The 21,699-nt window shown below is 35.4% G+C and overlaps 1 protein-coding gene across 6 annotated transcripts in view; it reads right to left on the reverse strand.

The window, feature by feature from the left end:
* Nucleotides 1–995: 995 nt before the first annotated feature.
* The window catches only part of AP1S2 (adaptor related protein complex 1 subunit sigma 2), a 32,211-nt gene continuing 11,507 nt past the window's right edge, over nucleotides 996–21,699 (reverse strand). For 2 of the 6 annotated variants that reach the window (XM_067296872.1, XM_013951606.2), the window contains exon 5: nucleotides 996–3,102. In XM_067296872.1, the coding sequence (XP_067152973.1) occupies nucleotides 3,055–3,102 (48 nt within the window). In that variant the 3' untranslated portion in view covers nucleotides 996–3,054. Of the gene's footprint in view, nucleotides 3,103–5,302; nucleotides 6,857–13,841; nucleotides 13,882–14,375; nucleotides 14,471–21,699 lie in introns of those variants that run through there. The other 4 variants (XM_067296891.1, XM_067296886.1, XM_067296899.1 and 1 more) reach the window with 4 other exon arrangements.

Genomic DNA, 21,699 nt, shown 5'->3' on the forward strand with positions numbered 1-21,699 from the left:
TACCCTTCTGTTCAGTACTGATGTATCAGTTAGCTGGATGCAATATCCATCTCTGATATACAAAAAAATTTGGAAATGACATTGAGAAATTACAGTTCAATAAACTATGAGACTGATTAGAAAGCAGCTGTTACAAGTATAACCCATTGAGCACAGTAATCTAACAAAGCAGCCCTAGGGTGACCATCATCACACCATTAAGAACTCAAAAGGAACAGCAGATATTTAGGAATCACAGAATCACTGAGGTTGGAAGGGACCTCTGGAGATCATCTAGTCCAACCCCCCTGCTCAAGCAGGGTCACCTAGAGAGGAAGGGCCTCTTCAACTTAGCAAGGACTGTAAGAGTCAACGATGAAGCTGAAGACACTCAAAACAATCACTTAACAATCTAGAAATTGTAATGGATTCTTTAATTTCTGAGGGACGGGGGTTCAGGTAAGATAGGAAAATTAAGCAACAAAATTTTAATTTCCCATTAGATTCAAGATATGCCCTAAGATGGTAAATTTTCCCTATGCTTTTGCTGATAATGTGTTCAGTTCAGTTCTTTTGGAAAGTGTGAGAACAGATTCATCAGAGAAATTTTTGGTTGAAGCTAGGATTGTGAATGTTGCATTGACTTGTTCATAATTCCATGTAAGGAACTGAATATCGAGTTTGTATTATCCAGAAAACACTCAGTCAACACATGGTTTAATTTTGAAATGAACTGGCACTACCACATCAATTAAACATCTACTTTGATAAATTTCATGTTTAATGTGATAAGCCCTCCAAAAACTTGCTAATTTATTGCTTTCTGTAGAATTTAAATGGATGTAAATAACTAATCTTGGACACAGTATATTCGCACATTTTTTTAATAAAGTGCTCAAGAGCAGGTTAAGCACTAATAAAATTTCCCTCTGTTTTTTTAAGCTAGCACTGCGTAGCCTTTTCTTTCCTCTACCAAAAAAAAAGAAATCAAAATTAATCGCATATAGACACAAAGCAATGGTGTAAAAATGGACATTTATTATGACTAAACTAATGTGATAGTAAGACGGAGGTCAAACAACTTATTTGTCACAATCACGACAAAGCTTAATCCAGCCAAGCACATACAAGTGACACGTAAACTTTAAAAACATGTTTAATACATATAAAATTGCTTCAGATTTTACTTAATTTAAGGTAATTTAACCACTTCGGTATCACACATAGGGTCATTCTAATACCACTTGAAGCTCACCTGTCCCTGCACATTGTACACTGATGAAATGCAAAACACTGCTTTTGTGTACCTTAGGTTAAACATGGTCTCTAGCAATCAGGTAGGTTTAAATCCCCAGAATGGCATGGCCAGACCTGAAAACTGTAAAGCTGCAAGTTCGCAAGCCCTACCCTGGCACTGCCTCAGACATGTACCGCCCCAGCCCGGCTCAGGCCCCCACAGCCTGGCCTCCGCCTTGTCCCTTATGCTGCCACAAGCATTTATACTGTGATCTGGATCAGGGAACTGCTAAGTGTTAACATTAACCCTTTTTTGCTGGGTTAATTTTAACCTAGGTCAAATTTACAGTCTACCTCTCCAGATGGCTGTATAAATAAGCTTGTGCTAGCAGGGCATGATTGCTTCCAGCAACAATGCCAAAGTTAAGTTTTGTGAATATATGACCTACGTATGTGACACTATGCACTACAGTGAACAAGCCAAAACATTGACTTCCACAGTGAAATTACTGGGAGGAGGGAGGGGAAGAGAGGGAAGCAAATCCTTACACTGTAGGGGACCACACGTACACACAGCAGAACTTTGCTACCCCAAAGTGTGGCACTACCTTCTCAAAACTGAAAAGCACACATTACTGAAGTCTCCTTAAGTGAAAATATTTTCAGTGAATAATTACTGAAAGCCTGCTAGAAGTGTCAAAATATTACTTAATACAACTTTGCCCAATCTGCAGTTTAAGAGTCTAGTATACAAACCTAATTTTTTTTTTTAAAAAGTTCTCACTATAGTTAGTTGTACGGTACACCAAGTGGTAGTTTCATAAGGTATGCATCACCTGTGTATAAGATACAAGTAATGAAAAGTAGTCAAAATGAAGCTGATCACTTAGTGTTTTTTTTAAAGGTGCTCATACAGCCATTAAAGCACAACTATAAAACAACAATAAATACAAATCAATTTCTAGACTCTGAAAAACATGAGAAGTCCCTTTTGTAAAGCTCCCTCTTTTCCATGATCAAAATTATCCCATTTTCATTATGCACCCCTCCATTCAGTTAGAAAGGCTAGTTCCCTTTTTCTGTTTATGTATGTTCAGAGTAAGCTAATATCAGATTTAAAAAGAGTTTCCTTATTTGAAAGGATACTATTTTTTACCAGACGCCTCCCCTTTATCATATAGTAACTCGCATGGTTTTACTCAAGATGATTACACTGAAAAACACTTTAATTTCTCATGAATGATCAGTTTGCAGTTTTCTTTCCAAAAGCGATATCACCTTAACAGTTTTTACCAGTTTGACAAGCAGACCCTAACAGGATTCTTTGGTATAATGACAAATTCAGTAGTAAACAGTCATTTCCAATCTTTATGTATCAACTGAAATAAAAGCAGAATTATCACAAGTGTTGACTTAAAATGTAGATGAACAGAAGTCTTTGGTTGCATAAAACAAGTTTTACACTGCAACATTTTGAATTTTAAAGTTATTCATGTAGTCTCTTTTCATTTAGATATGCTATGTCATGATGCATTTAGTTCCTGAAGTCATTTGCTTATAAAAAACAGTACACTTATTGAAGTCAAATGCAATCATCCTATAAATGCAGTGAAAAGAGATGTTTAATTAATTTAATTCTAATTCCCTTTTGTTTATGATTTTTGGACTTTAATTTGTTCCCTTTTCAAAGAAGCATTTTTCTTGTAGGCCTGAATGAAGCAGCTTAGCAAAACAGTAATACTGACAAACAGCATCTTACATCATTAGCTAAACATTACAATGAAGGCAGTGAACATTTACAGTATGAAACACTGAGATGTCATCAGCTGACGAGAAGATCTATGTCAATCCAATTTCTTCAAGTACACTACGTGGGGTCTCTGCTTCCTGTGGAGGGAAGATTTGAGACAGTGGTAAATGGATCCTGTGCTCCTACTGAACAGTATCATACATGAGAGTTAGTACGGAAGACGCTTAATTAAAAATGAGAAGCCAAAAATATGAAAATATAAAAGCACTGCAGTTTGCAAACATGGTATTAGCTGCACTTTTCAAAGAGCTGTTAATTAGATTGTCATGGTTCACAGGAATAGCTGGTAAATTTTATTGCCTTTAAGCATAATAAAAAGAAAGCAATTCAGATGTACCAGCAGGGAGCAAATCACAACCAGTAATAGAGGCATGAATTGGGGAGGGAAGGGGAAGCATCTTGCAATAGAGTCAGTTAGTGCTTTTTTGATAATTTGTTTCACGGGTCTCAAAAATCTGCTAGGAATGAGTAAGTGGATAAACGGAATGACTGATGCAACTTAGATACAGTATCCCTTAAACTCTTTATAAAACCTAGATTTTGTACAATGGTGCTTGTTTAATTCATAAAACCAGATCAAGGTACCTTTGTATATCTGATGTCAATAAACTGACAACTACAGAAGTTGAAGAACTGTGAGAATTAGGAGTGTATTATTCTACACCAGCATATAGTTCAAGGTTAATTCTAGCCTTAAAATAAAAGCTTTGTTTAGATTCAGAGCAAGTAGTTTTATACAAAACTCCAAAGGGTTATTACCAGTTTTGTATTTATTATTCCTAGAGCATATGAAAAAATATAGTCTGATTAGAAAGATTAAGCTGCCCATTTCCATAATTATTAGCAATATCATAACAAATAAAAGGGATACTGTGTCCTTATGGAAACATAAGCCGTTTTAGCATCCAGAGTATGAATAAACTTACTTTAGCATCCTAAAACAAGACATGTCATGAAGCAGGAAAAAGCCAGATAACAATTAAAGCAGCAAACAATATTTTTCAACTGCTTTCTAAATATTGCTCTTTTTAAAAAAAAGCTAATTTGTCAGTAAATCACATACTTAAAAGCCTTAAATCTTGCAAATAAGATCAGAACATCAGATTGTCTCTATCAACCTTCACTTAGGTAGCACAGAGTGATCAAGTTTACAATCTTCATTCAATTCAATTCATGTGTAAGATGATTCAATGTTAAAAGAAAAAAAATATTTTAAAGGTAACTTCATTTTAAAGTATGTCAGTACTTGGAAAAGGCCAGTGCTGAGCAGCTTGAGATTAACATTGGCTTCCAAAATCCATCAGCAAATAAGAAATTTCAAGAAAAGGCAAGTTAACAACTGGAAACAAGATACTGGATGTATTAAGAATGTGGTGCTTTCTCACTGATGCAATATTTATATATTCTTAGAACTGCAGTGACCTTGATAACATAAAACAGTATGGCAGGCATTAATGTGTATTTTAACATATCACTCAATAGGTACCACTGCTTGAAGAGGGACTAGAGTTTTTAATATAACCTGTAGTATTCTCAGATGACTTAGCTGCATTCATTTTAGATGATATGCTTCTCCTGCATCCACTAACTGTAAGCATCTTCTGTAGAAAATCCTACAATCTTTAGCCAACTATAGTAACAGAACGCAGTTATAAAACAAATGGAATACAACTTCTCAAAAATTTTAGGGTCTTGAAAATATTTGTAATAAAACACAACTTTTCAAAGTTTTAAATTGATTAGATAGCAATGAACATTTACAGTTACTCAGTGGTGAAATCAGATATTTGCTAAGTTACCTGAAAAAAAAAAATGTTGTTCAGTAAATATATGACATTCGTATGAATATATGAAGAAATACCAAGGATTTCTGCTACTATCTTCAGAGCAGTTTACTATTATTATTGTCTCCACTGCCTATTCAAAGTTGCAACCAGATATATCGCTCAAATCAAGATGAAGTTTTATCAAATAAATCAAAGACATTGGCTGACAATGAGTTTAAAGCAACGTATTTCAAGGACATTGGCTACTTGTCTATAGGTAGACCTCACCAGTAAAACAGTAAAACTCAATAATAAGATTTTAATTTTCTAGTACTACAGCAGTAATCTTGAGCAGATATGCCTTCTTGCGTGCATTTTGACAACATATTCTCAAAAGGAGCACCTAAAAACTAAAGTGTTTTACTAGAATAATTTAATCAATTATGACTTTTAAGAAAAACAGAATAAATATTATGTTTTGTTCATGTTATTTGTTTTAGGAAGTGCCAAACACATTTTATCCAATTGTTACAGAATACATTTTGCAATATTATACACTACCTGCAGTTCAGAATCACCCAAGGCAAACAATGCAAATTTGAAATATATCAGAACACAGATGAGGAAAAAAGCCATTCACATGAGACAAAAGTGCATGCAATACTTTATTTCAAACATGCCAGGAAAGCTAATTCATTACCTAGTCATTTAGAAGCAAGCAGCTGTATACAGATAACAAGAAAAACAGCATCTCATTACAGCTCAATGCACAGCATTTTAAGCCAACAGGCATGAAATAATGCAGGCTAAAGCAGCATTACCCAGACATTCACAAACATTGTTAATGTCTTACAAACAAAGAAGCAACCTTGGAAATGGAACACCACTCCTATGATCTTGTTTTCTACAAGATTTCAGAATGCTGCAGGTCTAATCCAAACATCCCACCCCCTAAATCTCCCATTTTTATGTCAGTTTAACATTTGAAAGGTAGTGCATTACCACATATACAATACGGAACTAGTTGTTTGCAGTTAGTTTCAATAACCAGCTCCTTGATAATTACACAATTTTCAAAAAGTGAGTCAGTTTTAGGTAACAAAGTATTCACTTCTATTAGGCAAAGAGAGGATGCAATACATGCCCTCTCACTCTGCCTACACCCCTGATAAGTACCTTTCAATTAAAATATTTATCTGCGTGGCAGTTCTCTTCAATATACGTGTGATTCTGTACTTAAAAATGGAAACGCCAATTAAAGTATTTCAAATATGCTGTCAATGGACTGAATAAAAAACATTTCCAACTCTAACCATTTGCAAAGCAATGAACTTGTCCTCTCTTTCAGTAGCAGCAATTGTTCAACTACTCACACCAGTGTTTTCAACATTTAAATACAAATGTTGTAACTTGCAGATCTACATCAGTCATTTTCTTTGCCCTAACCAATTCAGTCTTCCTCCTCTTTGTGAGGTAAGTCATGGTATTGTGTCAGTATCAGAAAGGTTTGTGCATCTTTGCACTTAAGATGAAAGGTCTGTGTAGAATTGTGTAACTTCATTTAACACTTGTGCGTGTACGCACATTCCACATAGTGCTATTCCTTCAGATCACTAGTTTCTCTGTAAATATTAATTTAGTCTACAGGTTCTAATTGTATCTTTAAATACCAACACAACTTATTTAAAAGTTAAATACAGGTCAAGTAATGTTACAGTATAAGTGTTGCAATATCTAGATGTTTAGCTCAGAAAATTCTACAGAACTTTTAAACACAAGACTTCAAACTTGCACACAATAAAAAAAGTTAAACCATACGCCAACAAGAACAAGTTTTGAGATGAGACATGTGAAGAGACAACACTGTAAAACAGAGGAGGAAGAGGAAGAGCACAACAGCACAGAATGGTTGTGATATTCTATTGGATTCAAGATGATTGGATTCACCAAGCTGAGGATAATGTTCTGCCATGAGTAAGTCACAGGTCTATCTCCTCTGAAACTCTGCATGCATGATGAATGAAGTCATTTAGTACACTGGGACATTAAAGTATTCATGACGTGGCTACAAAAGAAATGTATACATTCTTACACATAGTACAAAGGTGGACAGATAAGCAAGAAAAAAAAACAAGAAAGATTATCTCACTATCTTACCTCTAACATGAAAAGGACATTCGATACAGAAATACAGTATTCTATTTTTGACTATTCTAAACTTTTTGGGAAAAACAACATGGTTTTACTCCCCCCATAAACTTGCATGCTGGGAACACCAACATAAAGGAGAACTTTACATTGTAATTACTGTATTATGTAAGCTCAGAGTTTCTTCTCAGCCAAGAAATGTTTGAGAGCCTGAGAAACTGTTCCAGCAATGTATCACTACATATTTGCTCAGTTTTAGGCTCTTTGGCAGACATCCACTACTGGCTACCGTTTGACATCACCTACCATATCCATTGGGATAAACATACATTGATAAGAGGCCTCTAGCATGTGGTTATAAGCAGCACTGTACCAGGGTAGTGCAGCAATGGAATTACTTAAGAAAGCAAGTTTCCTTCTAAAAAGGAGTGCCTGTTTAACGATGGGAGGTATCTCAGACACCTTTCACAGTAGGGAATGTTTTCTCTGCTTTTGAATTGTGCCACTGAAGTTAGCACTAGCTCTTATATTACTAGCATGAGTAAACAATTTGTAGAAAGATGAGTTAGAAAGCAAACAATACTCAAAGTTTTTGTATGTATATCAGGGCCCTAAAGACAGATAAGGAAGTTTTTTAATAGAGTAAAAGCAATTTAGGAGTATCAACCCCAGACAAACCAATTAAGCATTTTCTGGGAGAGGAAAAAAAAAAAAAAAAAACCTCTGCATGTCAGTTACCATCTTTCATTATGTACCAATTAAAATCTTAAATTTATTTCACCCCCCCCCCAAAAAAAAAAAAACTGTTGAAGAAAGTCTTAGAACTGAGAAAGTACTTGTGACTAAGCCTAACAGTCATCTCGATCCCATGTATTTTTTTTAAAGGAATATTGCCCCCTCAGGTTATTGACAAAATGTTCAAACTTGAATCTTTAAATTATAATCTCCAATTACAAAACTCCCCAATAAATATACCCTAGAAGTTCTACAAGATTAATGCTGCTTTTCAGTATCAGTAATCTGAACATTATTTCATACTAATTATTTAAAATTATTATGAACAAGCCAACTACAAATCTAGTGGTTCTCAAGCAACAGCACCTATAGCTCAGTGAGAGCTGCAAATTTTATGAAGTCTGTTGTGATTTCTGGTAGAACTTAAAAGATTTTAGTGCATGACATTGAAACACAAATATGAATTGTAGCTCTTAAAAGCTCTCTCACTACTTAAATCAAGTGTTAGCCTATACTAAACATCAAAATGCAGGAGATTTGAGGCATATTCTCAACCGGTGAAGGAAGTTGTGGGCTGATGGTATACAGTAATAGCCCCAAGTAGTAGGTGTTTTGACAAAACAGGAAAGAGTAACTCTACAGTTGCTGAGGTCTCCACAGGCAAAACATTCCTAGAAAAAGAATTACAGAAAACTTCTGTTTTACTCATGCTGCCTGCACAATACAGATTTATGAACACAACTGAAAAAAAGGCACATTGTAGCAATCTAAAATGTCAAATTTTTCCTGCTTAGTTCATATTTCCGACGGTCTATAATTTCAGGAAGTCTATGATGTGAAAATTTTGGTACATGATAAATTACATGATTGAGTCAATTACTGTTATGGGATTAGTCTCATCTTGACACAAACTTATCTACTGATGATGCAAGATAGGTTGTCAAATAAAAACAGGAAGAAAATGGTTGTTTCACTCTTAGCAGCTTTTGAACCTATGGAACGCATGAACACCACACACAACTAGACTAGCAATAAATCAACATTCTGGAGGTGAAACTAAGATTAAACAGAAGAGAAGAGCAACTGTGAGATATGAAGTGGTAACAAAGCAACATTGCAAGACAAAAATTTGCAGTTTCAGTCAGACCTCTACAGCCCACTGCAGACATCCCAGAACGTCACACACACAGAGGGACCAGCACTATGGGCAGCCTGACTAACAATAGAAAGGGAGATAAAGTTTTGGCAAGTGTTATTTGCTTTCAGAGAACTACATTTTCTCACATGCTCCAACTATAAATTGTCAAATTTCCTACTGTGTTCCCTGCTGTACTGTTTCCAGAGCAGTTAGCCTGCAGGTCTGAACACCAAAAAAACCATACTCAAGAGAAAAAGACAGATGTCAACTTCTACAATCAGCATCTACGTTACCTTCCTTTTGTGGGACTCTGCAGACATCAGACAATATCTGAGCATGTGAAGCACTTCTTTAAGATAGTAGCTAAGCTACCTGGATTTAATGAATTCAGGAATGAGTGAATCTGGCAGCTAGAAGGGGTAATGGTGCCTCTACAGTGCAAATACAATGGTAGACTATGTCATGAAATATTACTTCTGAAAAAATCACCACTAATTTAAAAAAATTTGGATGTAGATCATTTATCTGACTTTAATACATCAGGCTTCAATCCTGGTTTTGCTAAAACAGTAATAGCCCTACAATATCAATAAGGACGGAAGTTGCACATTCCAATTCCACAATATTTGAAAGTTACTAGAGCCCATCTTTTTCAAACTGACATCTGTGTTTGCAAATTATTTCAAAAAGCTAATAATACTCTTTGAAACTTTCAGCCTAAGTCATTACAGATTTCTAAAAGAAAAAAAATGGTGGAGAGTAGATTTGAGTCAATAGAAATATTTAGCTAGCCCAACCCAACTGACATTTTCCTTGAATATACAGTTCTCCCAACTTTGTCACGATTCAACCTAATTAAAAATAATAGTCAAACTAAAGTTAGAAGGGACTTAGCTTAATCCAGTCCCCCAAACAGGATCAAATATACCAATAGCGTGCCTGAGAGATATTGAATCTGTTAAAGGCATCCAATCATGGACACTTTAATGCCCCCAAGAAATTCACTTAAATGCTTCATTATCCTTACTGCCAGAAAATTCTCTTAACATCTACTTTGAATTTTCTTGATGCAATTTAAGTTATTTTATGTCTGTAGTGGACAAGAAAATAATTCATTTCCTGCATTCAAGAAAGAGACAAGAAACAATGTGCGCCTACACCAAATAGACTGAAGTTCAGTGTTTCGTACTGTTGACATTCTACTGTCTGAACACTTCACACAACAGCAAAAAAGACTTCATGAGTGCTTGGATAGCCTCTTTTTTCAGGGAAAGTTTGCTTAGGTATTTGTTTCAACTTCTTTTCCATCAAAACCAGCACAAATCCTACAAACACAAACCACATGAAACTGCAGGTAAAAATATAATGGCTACTTTTTGATAAACCCTTGGCTTCCCCCCCCCATCATCTAAACAAACTCCAAACTAGAACAGACAAGCAGCACGACCACAGAGTGCACAGTAGCGTGGGAACAATTTTACAGAAACAGCTTATGGGGAAAGGAGAGGGGAAGGATGAGGGTTTCTGTTTTAAAACATGAAGTTTTCACAGTAGGAAGAGATTAATATTTAACAAGTACTACTTCAGCAATGCTTCAGAAGCAATTGCATTTATACTCTACTTCTGAATCTTTATTAGAAAATACTTCTAATGAGAGGCTGCTTTAGGAAATTGCTATAGTTCACTTGCGGTTTCAAGGATTTCAAAAGAGTAGAGTATCTGTTTCCAAATCTTTGGTTAACTAAGCATTCAGAAACTCCAATTACATGGTTATCGGGAAAATTCTACTTTACTCATCAAAGGAGAGCAATGTGTTTCTCAGAGAACCTAGAAATACCTGAGAGGTCTTGAACGTGTTCAAATTCAACTATTAACTATGATGCTGTTCAAAAACTGAGAATATAGCACTACATTGATACCAAGTCCAGGAAGAGATTTTGTCTGCAACTTCCTATAGACAGAGAACAAAATATCTTCAAGATTGGTGCAAATTAGTCAATACAATACTCAGCTAGAGTCTGAAACAGCAACAGTGATCATTCAATCGATACTCTGTAAGGTATTCTAGCATATGCACACACAGAGGCTGTAACACATCACCTCAACAGATCAGAGGAAATGGATGACATACAATCAGTGGTGGCCCTCTGCTTTCTTCCCTCTCAAGAGCAAGAGTAAAAATATCAGCGGAAACTTTATGTACTCTAACTGGGTGTGAGTGCTCCCCGCTTCTTCCTTGCCATTCTCATCTGCTGGATCAGAGGTGATAATTGCTCTGAAATGCAGTTAGTTGCTATGCAAAGAGCTCCAAAGAATAAACACAATCTAATCTTTAAGGGTACGGATGGTCCTAAGCATCCACTGGAGGCTCCACTTTCCCATCACAAGAACACAAGATACTTTAAACCAATACTAGTAAATACTTTCTATTGTGAAGCCACAGTCAAAATTGTTACAAATGACTGAGTTCTTTTCTATCAGATAATTCCACAGTGTCTGTACGTTTGGCAGGTCACCAAACTATGCACATAAAGATTCATTAAAGTTTTCTTCCAATTCTTCCAGTACTGCAGTGCAGCTAGAGGTTTGCATTACTTATTCCCTTTTGCTTAAGGAACTAGTTCTTTAACTGCAGGGCTGTATTTTTGAAGGGAGGACCAGAATATACTGCTGACCAGAATATAACAGCCATGTCATGTCCAGTATCACTCAGCTTGCATGCTGATGACAATTCAGCACTCCTATTCCTTTCATGTCCTGCAGCATGGTGTCTTCTTACAGTTTTTTGGAAAAATGTTTGCAGGGTCAAGTTGTGAATGAGGAAAATAAAAGCTGCTGACTATATGCTTTTAGAAAGAGGCAATTTAAATTGGATCATTTTAATTGCATCTGCAATCTAGTTCTAGCATGGCCATGCAAATAGTTTCTCTAGAACAAATGGATGGAGGAAGGAATGGACAGCTGAAAACTCCCTAAGCCAATAGTGCTGCTGAGGCTCCTTGCCACACAACTATGACTCAAGCCAACAGCAAGGGTGCAGCAAGAAGTTACCTAAGCTACTGACTTGGGGATGCACAGCAGATATGAGTCAAGACAAGATACTTTGGGGAACAGATGCTTAAAAAAAAAAAAACCACCCCACACCTTAGTTATACTGGCAATGGTTAAAAATAAATGTAAACTACTCAAGTTACACTGTCAGCCTTAGCAAATCAAAGTGCAGGCTACTGCTAAAATGAGCAGCCTTATACTTTGCTTTTCAGTTCCCTCCCCACCACCGCCTTGCTGCCACTTCCCCACACTCCCCTGCATGTCCTTAATTTTCAGCCAGTAAGCCAGGAGCCACATGGCCCCAGGGCACATGGATCAACAGGAGCACCACCACACTCAACTAGCCTTCTTAACAGGAGTCACACTCAGCATGGATTTAGGTGTTGGGGAAACTGCACCCTGACTCAAAACCATGACTTCAACACTTGTAAACTCTGCTCCAATAGGAAAGCAGAAGTAGGAGTTGGGTGCACAATAAACAGATTCCACCCTGCTTAGTTATGTGTACCACTGTTAAATTTTTCAACATTATACAAGGTTTCCCTTTAACCAAATTCTTTATGGAATAGACTATTTCTGAATATGTGACTTATTACACTTGCTGCAACAGAGCTACTTAATTAACGAGGTACTGGGAGAACTCAACCCCAGTTTAAGTAAATCTCTCCAAAACAGCCCTCAAAAATCAAAGTTCTATTCATTTAGTGCTTGTTTATACTTGCTAAAGTAACACAGATCAAGTAATTTGAGCAGTATACAGCCTATTGGTTAAATATCAGGATAATCCAAGCACAGAAGCTTTATGAGTCAAACTCCTCCCCCTGCCCACAGACTTGCTCTCTTCACCTCAGCTGATCTTTCTTCAGGGCAGATCTCCACTCCTCCATGTAAGCAGCAGTTCCTTCCAGCCAGCAAGCCATCACTATCTCTTTTTATGTGCAACAATCTATTTGCCCTTCTCAACTCCCCCCAGCAGGTGCCATTCCCATTTCTCCCAAATTCTGTGGAGTCATGACAAGCAGAAATTAAGCTCTCTACACAGTGACTACTACTTCATTCCTTCCAGGGAAAAGTACAGTAGGAAAAATTTCATGGGCCATCTGATAATGCCACTGTGGTGTAAATTAATGGGATCAAGGCACATTTCTTCAGCTAAAACTGTGCCTGTACATAGAATTAACCATGAACATAGTGCAAACAAATTTGAGTCACCCAGAATTCTCTATGCTTGAGCTTGCATGTTCCAGAACTGGTCTATGCAGCAGTCTAAGACAACAGAAAAAAGTTAAACTGAGCAAATGCTCTGTTTGGCATAGGTCCCAACCAAAATAAATCCTTTATAAAGTTCTAACCACAAGCATCAAACTTTTACAGTCACAGTATCAATACGAGCCTCACCATGAGAATCACATTCTTCACAGATATGAACTTGTTATCATGAAGAAGGGAAAAAGCAAGGAATGGGTGGAAAAAATGTGAAAAACAAACAAAAAAAAAAATCAAGCTTGGGCATTTAGGTTTTCTTTTAGTTGTTTTAGAATATGGCTAGATTCATTTAAGAAATTCTATTTTGAATGAATGAATTTTCTTGGCTGTTCTAGTTCTACAGTTCTAATGTACAAGCAGGTTATTAGTTGCTCTCCACTCCCAACAAATCAGTGGCTATATCACACACTCTACCTTTTAAATGGTTAAAAAAAGGGGGGGGGGGTAAACAGTGAATTTGGTTTTGAACATGTTACAAATATTTTTGTTTTTTATAAAAATTTTCTTTAGTCTGGAAACGAAATCCTACTATTTATAAAGCTAAAGTTGCATATGAAATTAGATCTATCACTGCAACTCTACATTATAAAAGCCAGTTTTAGTGAACTACTTGTACATCATGGTATCAAATAAGCAGTGTACTAATTACGTTTTCCTGAGCAAATCATTTTCCTGTGTGTTTTAAGCTTGCCTTATTTTAAAAGAATCTTACCTTTTTTAGTAGGACTGCCACCACGTAATCCACTTATGATCTGGACAAAAATATGTTGCAATGCACTATATATGCAAATAAGCTTTGTTCTGTCATGCAGCATCCGGCACTAAATACACAATTTCAGCAGCACCCACTCTTTGTAGGGTCCATTTTCTTTGCACAGCAGATGTTACAGCTCATTTTCCAGTAAATATAGGTTTACATGGGTTGATTGTAAGTAAACAAAGCCAAACATCTGTTTAGTAATTAGTTTTGGCATCCATTTCTCTAACTTGCATTATCCCACTTAATTATCAACTCCAAAAGAAAGCTAGTAGAAGTCACATACTTCAAGTTGATGCGGTTAGTACAGAAAGGAAAAATAAAAGGGAAATTCAAAGCACTCTTGAAAGACCATCATGCAAGTGTTGCAGAAGGTTAAGCCCATCACCCATTTTTGTTTACCCTTGCAAGGACTTAATTATGCGTGCAACAGGTTTTGCATAGCACCCATTTAATCCATGCCACCAAAATGGTAAATTTGGTAGTTACCAATCATTTGGATGGGGGTCAAAAGGGCTAATGCCTTAGATTGCTCTTAATCATAAGATATCCTCAGACAAACCTCCCCAGTCTTCATTCTGGCTCTACAAACACAAAATCAAGCAGCAGTGAAAATGTAATACCAACTACTTTAACAAACTATTTATAACTTATTTCCATTTAAAATAAAAGTTAGAAAACATTCTAAACTACATACAAAAGTAAAGTCAGTCATTTTACTCAAATGCACTTCAACTATTGTTACTCTAAGTTAAAACAATTTTACTGGTTCTACTAGAAGTCCATTGTTAAGAAAGCAAATAACAGAAATGCAACAGTAAAAAACAACTGTTCAAGGATTCCAAGCAGATGCATTAAAAACCTTCATTAATTTATTTTTGATTTTTTTTAATGAGAAAAAGCATATTAATACCTTAAAAGCATAATTTAGAGTTATTTAGAAACCTTTACCTGTGCTTGAAGGAGGATTAATTCAAAGGAAGATTAATTGAAAGATTTTTTTTTTTTTTTTAAGAATGTAATATCAGTTGTTCATTACTGTCACCATAAGAGACTGATAGCATAACAGAACAGGATGCCACAAAATTTACATATATTTAATCCAGTGACTAAGCTTCACACAGTATTATTATTATTAACACTAATCTTAGAGTAAGATTTGTTTCATAACGGGAAATAACAAGAGTTTCATCCAACTAATTTATCTACCATCTCTGATGCAGTTTAAACAATTTAATTCAAGAGTTATGTAATTATATTTACTCCTCTAACAGTTACCATATTTACTTGCTGAGCTATATTCAGGTAGTAACGCTTGGTGCAAAAAGCTTAACATTTTCACTTTAATTCACTCATTAGTCAAATGTATTTAGATTTCTCAAAATAATTTTGGACAATAGTCCTTCTCAGACTTTTTTTTGCCTTTTTAAATAAAATTTTCAGCATAAAACTTAAAATATATACACTTTTAATGCATCTTATTATCCAGCACCAGAACTATTACTTTTCCTAGCTAGCTTGGCAGCAAAAACCATAGCTGCCTCTTTAAAAAAAATAAAATAATAAAACAAAAGCCCCAAAACACACAGCAGCAACATGCCTGACATTTGTACAACACACAGATAAGACCACAAAGAAATCATAATCTAAAAACGGAACACAACACAATGGGAGGCCTCCTGCGGGTGTTCATATTCTTTTCACCTACTATTCTGTGGAGCTCTAAAACTATCGTCACATGTAATTTGAGTTTTGAGAAAGGGTAGTAGCAGTGCAAGATGACAGATCATCTCACACAATTCTCAGGGATACCAGAGTAAAACAGAATTTTCTCCTCACTGTCTCAGGGTTCAAACATCTAACACTGCTCTTTTCAACATTCTGTCAAATTCAAGGAATATATTCTATTAAGATGCAGATTAATGTGCTCAAAAAGAGCATCTAATTTGGAAGATAAGATACATCTTCATTGTATTCATTATGATAAAATACATCTTCAGCTGTTCAATGAATTTGCCATCTTGGTGACCAAAAGTCAGGGACTCAACTCCTGAAAATGAGAATGGTACATGCAGCAGTACTAAAATTTTCATCGCATCACCCTGATGCAGTGCTTCTACAGACAGCTCTGGAAGAATAACTCTTAAAAAACACCACTATCAGGAGTTCAGTGTACAGATAATAGACCCTTAACAGATCTACAAGGATTGCTTATACCACTTAATAATCAATTTCATAGGCAGTTGTGAAGTACATGTTGTTCATTAGTATTTGAATTCACATCAGATGGTGTACTGGACAGCTAACTTGTATTATTCTGTCTTACTTATATACTGTCTTTCTTACTTATAACTGAAACTTCCTAATGTTTCAGTTTTCAGAACTGACTGAATGCATGTTTAATACTTACAAGGAGGATTCCTTCCTCACATCTTTTGACTCTTATGAAAGTCTGATCAGGTTCTGATTTTCTTAATAGAATAAGTTTACTTGCATCCTACATGCACGCATTTCGATTAAACAAAACAGTCAAGAAAAGAGGTGAATATTATGGAGATAGATTTACTAAAATGAGATTTCAAAGGTCTGCACAAAAGCAGCTCAGGTGACGAGCAGACCGCTCTCTATTATTTTCAATTCCTAAAGTGAAGGATAGATTAAGATCTGACAACGTATCTCTGGAAAGACAACTGGATTTCTGAAGCATTTAGAAATCACAGCCTGCAAAGCTACGACACTGAAGTCTTAAGTGTCATAACACATCCAGAAAAGCAGTGAGCTTCACAAAGAACATTAAGACACTGAACTGCACTTCTAGAAGAAGAGTCAGTGACTCCAACATGGACCACTTAATACTTCAGCCATCAGAAACAAAGCAGTTTGAGAATGGGGAGGGGTGGAGTATTTCATGATGACTTCCTGGATACTCAGTGCCACTTTTTGAAGACGACACTTAAAACTGAAAAGGTTAACTTCCTCCCTCTCTTTTCTTTCCAGGAGAAAAAAAAAGAGATGTAGGTTCAGCTACTCATTTTCTGGCCCAACTCCTCTTTTTCTAAATAATAGTATGATTTGAAAAGTATTTGCAGGAAAGCCTACTCCACAGTACAAAGAGGACAGATGAAAAATATCTATAAAAAATTAAGATGCTTTTGATATTAACAATTGCAGGTCTGCCACTATTAAAATGACAACTAGTTGTCTTTAGAGGTTTGTTCCAAAGAGAAGTGATATTCCTAAGGTATTCCTCATTATGCATATTTTTATTGCTCATTCTATCTAAAGTCCAGCTGAATTTTTATTAGTTATTTAGGGAACTACAGTGACAGCTTCAAAAACACATTGACAGGTTTCATCAGTGAGTTTATAAACTTAAGTTTTTAGGACAGCCAATGACAAGCAAGATAGCAATAAACATTTAATCCATATATGAAGTTAGAAATGCAATTCCATACAGATTTTAAGTCACTCTTTTCTTGAACAGAACACTACAAAGTGAAATAATTAACATAAAACATACACAAAGAATAGGTTATAGTCTGGCAAGGTTTGGAACTCATATGAGATAGGAAATATATTTATGCAGTTCCACAGAATCAAAAACTTCTTAATTTTAGTATCTCCTTGCTTTGTATCCTGTGAACACTGCACTTGAAAAACAGTCTAGTTTTCAGTCTAGTTTCAGGAATAATCCATAGTATAACTGAACAACAAATAACCTAATTTACCTAAGACAAGGTGCAAATAAATTCTTCTGAAGTGAAGCCTATTATATATGCAATCTTATACAGCACCACTGTAGGCAAGCATGGCAGGGAACACGTTTTTCTATCATAATGCATACAAGGTTTCCTTCATTCAGAAAAAAAACCCACAACTGCCTGTTCAACTGATGTGTGAAAATGAACAAGCAAGCAACTGACCCGTTTGCTCAGTCCCATAATGCTTTATCTTGGTTTTGGGCATTACATCTTGTAACAAACTATGCTAGTCTAGAAGAAACGAGGCAATATATTATTCCACAGACTAGAAAACAAAGCTACCTCTCCATTCCAAAGTATCTCACAAACAGCCATTTCCACACACACATGCATTTCCTCACCTACTACTTAAAAAGCACTTTAAGCAGCACAAGCAAGAGAACATGCAATACCTCAAAGGGAAGTAAATATGTTGAATGCACATTCCCAATTGGACTTCATTATTGTGTTTATTTATAGGCTTGTCTATGACACTTGTCACAATATTAGAATGTCTCACAAACAAGTACACTTTGTAGCAGCTATCACATAAAACCAAGAACAGTCTTACTCCAGGTGATAGGTTCTTAAACAGTGTCTCAAATCAACACCAAAAACATAAACCCACTTTCTCTTTTTCTGACCAAAGTACCAAAGTCAAAACACTTAATATAACTGGGCAAGGTATACTCTTTATATTTAAACCAAAAAACAGGCAATTTAACTGCATTACTATCTCTTCTCTGCCACATATCCAACGTCTTTCCGGGACTGAAGTCTGAACCGCGTTTACAAAGGATGCCAGCTACCACAATACTACCACTACTGCATTTCCTAACAGTCATGACAGATTCCCAGTCAACGCAGATCTTAAGTATTTCCTAATCCTTAAATAATTAACTAATTGCATATCCCCCCACCCCTCCATGCACGGTAACTCTCATATAGCTCTCCACAAATATGTCCTAAAATGTAATTAGAGACCATTATCTGTTCATAAAATCAAGAACATACATGCCTTAAGAACTGAAGTCTAAAGCTGCTCTACTACTTGTAACTTCTAATGCAGTCAGCATTTCATGTGAAGAACACATCACAATCAAGGCACTCAGATCTTCACTTTGTAAAGATTTCATTATTCATTCTTCTTTCACATTGAAAGGAATACAGGTATAGCCAAGGCACAGAATGTCACTGCCAACTTAGGAAGGCGATCTATTTCAGCAGTCTATATTTAAGAGTTAACATTAAGCAAAAGACTGAATTTATTACATTAATTATGGTTAAGTTTCTCAGGAGACTAATAAGAAACAACTGCTTACAAAGGCTGTTTCCTAAACCAGACAAAAAAACTTTATGCTCCCACCCACTGTAGGTTTAAATATCAGAATTTTCTTTCATAATTGCCAGTGCTAAAACTTCCTTTATTTTGCCATAACCCAATGACAATCTAATGCCATCTTCCCACTATTATGAATACCTACAGTTTTCAATTAGCACATTCTATCTCCAAAAGCAAAATTTCCATGACATATAAAGGTAATTCACTAAATCTTCAATTCTTGTCCAAGAAAATGCTCATTCTAACATTGAAAACTTAAATCTACATAGCATCCCTAGGCAATTAACCCATGTCAGATGGCATTAAGGATTTAAGCACCTTTCTGGATATAAGATGAGGTGGAAGCTTTGGGGGCCGCAAATAGCTAAGGAAATAAGATTGATGGATAGCATATCTATTATTCTTCATGCAGAAGGATAAGTAGACACCAACTGAAGCCAAACTGCAAGAGCATAAGAAAACACATTCATACAGCTTTTACATTTTTGATCATTACTAAAATATTGATGGAAATAAGCAAATGTGATAAATCCCAATAATAAGGCTGGTGGATCTATCTTAGAAAAAATAGGATTTTAGATGTTCTGCAATCAACTACTAAAAGAATACATACACACTGTCTAAAAGAATAATGGTGGACAAAATGGGGGTCATTTCTGAAATACTTTTATAAAAATTACACAGAATGTAAGTAACAAGTTTTCACTAGAAGCCAATGTTTAGGAACTCGCTCCTATTTCAAATCAAGATCAAGAAGACAGCAATTCTGTTTAGTTTAGCTTTCAGAAATTATGTATGAGAATTGTTAACAGCTATATTTAATTTTACTGTTTTAGCACCAGGAAAGACCATGAGCTCCCACAAGCAGCATACTAGATTATGTATAGTCACTCTTGGACCAACAAATAAGAACACAGCAAATATTAAACTTTTATTTAAGTAAAAAAAAAAAAATCCTTTCTTTTCCATGAAACATGTTGTGTTGCTACAGGTTCATGCATTAAAAAAAATGTCATGAAGTTGGGCACACGATTATGTTTCAGCTACTGCACGTATGTATGTTATGCAACAACATACTGCATCTGCCAGCAGTATAAAAGTTGTGGTGTTCTCGCAAGCAATATATCACCTTTTCAGAAATGCATGTCTTAGTAATTACTAGTTAACTATTTAAAATTTCTACAGTAAGACAGGTATAAAATTATGAAACAAGACTCTAAATAGCATACTTGATTTAAACAGAATTACTTACAGCAATAGATTTACAGTGAAGCATGGAAGCAGCATTGGAATAACGAGTTTTACTATCATTCATAAAACACTGCCAGTATTGATTACTGGCTAATGGTAAGTTATCAGACAGTATTAAATGGTGAGAAGGGAATGAACATGTGAACTGAGCTATTGAAGAGCTAGTTAGAAACTAAAGGGTGAAAAAAGGCTCAAAATACCACTATGCTTCAGTCACATAGACTCTAGCAGTTAGTATTAATAAGCGGAGTACACAGCACCAGGAACTTAATGACACACTGAAGTAGGTGCTCAGAAACAGAAGCACATCCTGGAAAACTGCCACAGAGGATACAAGTGGGCAAGACTTAAGAACCAGTTCACTATTCAGCAATTTATGCTTCTGCATATTTTCTTTTAAAATGCACCCAGTAATGTATTTGTAATGATTTTTTCTTTGTGTAAATAGTCTGTACAGCTTTTAATCTTTAAAGGGGCTTTGTACATTAATGTATCTGTCATTAACTAGTTAATAATGTAGTATATTCAAGACTAACTGATAATTTTGAAATGAGGCAAGGCAAGGGCCAAAAAGTCCTTTTCTTGAACATAATTAGAATATGACATGGTCAAAACCAAACACACTAGAAATGTTTTGCATTTGGAATCAAAACACATTTTATTCCAGTAGGTTTCTTTGAGGCATTCTGGGAAACAGAAACAAACCAAAAGCATTAAAAAAAAGTCTCTGGCTGTGACAAACTTAGTTTAACAACCTTCTTCATCAGACTCAGTATGCACATAGCAACAGTTAATTAAAAAAAACCTGCAGAAACAGTACAACTCGATAAAAACTCAAAAATCTCAGTTTATATTCAAATTAACCATCTAAATAAACTAATAAGCAGATGTTTGGAGTAGTTTTAGATTTGACTGGCAGTCAATATCATTCTATTAAGAATGAAAAAATTAATTAGTTTATAAAAAACATCAAACTTAAGACTACAGTGGAACCACAACAGATTGTAACATACCAATTTAATCAGAAAAAAAGAGTTAATAAACCCTGACAAAACATACATAAAATCTCATAGGGATGGAAAAAGTAAGGCTATATGATCTCAGAAGTGAAATGCATCAGAGTAAAGCTCTTGGGGCCACAGGAAAAGTCTGCCATTGAAAGAGTGATACTTCCTTTTGTACACACATTTTTAACTTCAAAGTATAACTAAGAGAAAAAGAGGATGATTGTTATTTGGGCTGAAATATCAGTATTACTTCCTAGTGATAGAGTGCATTTTGCTTTAGAAGAGCCCTAAGAAAATGGTGAAAATAAAATTCAAAAATAAGACAGAATACTGTAATTCTATTTATATACATATATACATATATATAAAAATATATAAAATTAACTGTGCATTTGCAGAAGACAGACTAGAATAGGTAACTAATTTGTTGCATCGGTTTTCACAGAAAGAACAGCAAAAGATTTTAAGAGTAA

The sequence above is a fragment of the Apteryx mantelli genome, chromosome 1, assembly GCF_036417845.1.
Source record: "Apteryx mantelli isolate bAptMan1 chromosome 1, bAptMan1.hap1, whole genome shotgun sequence".
Taxonomy (NCBI): Eukaryota; Metazoa; Chordata; class Aves; order Apterygiformes; family Apterygidae; genus Apteryx; species Apteryx mantelli.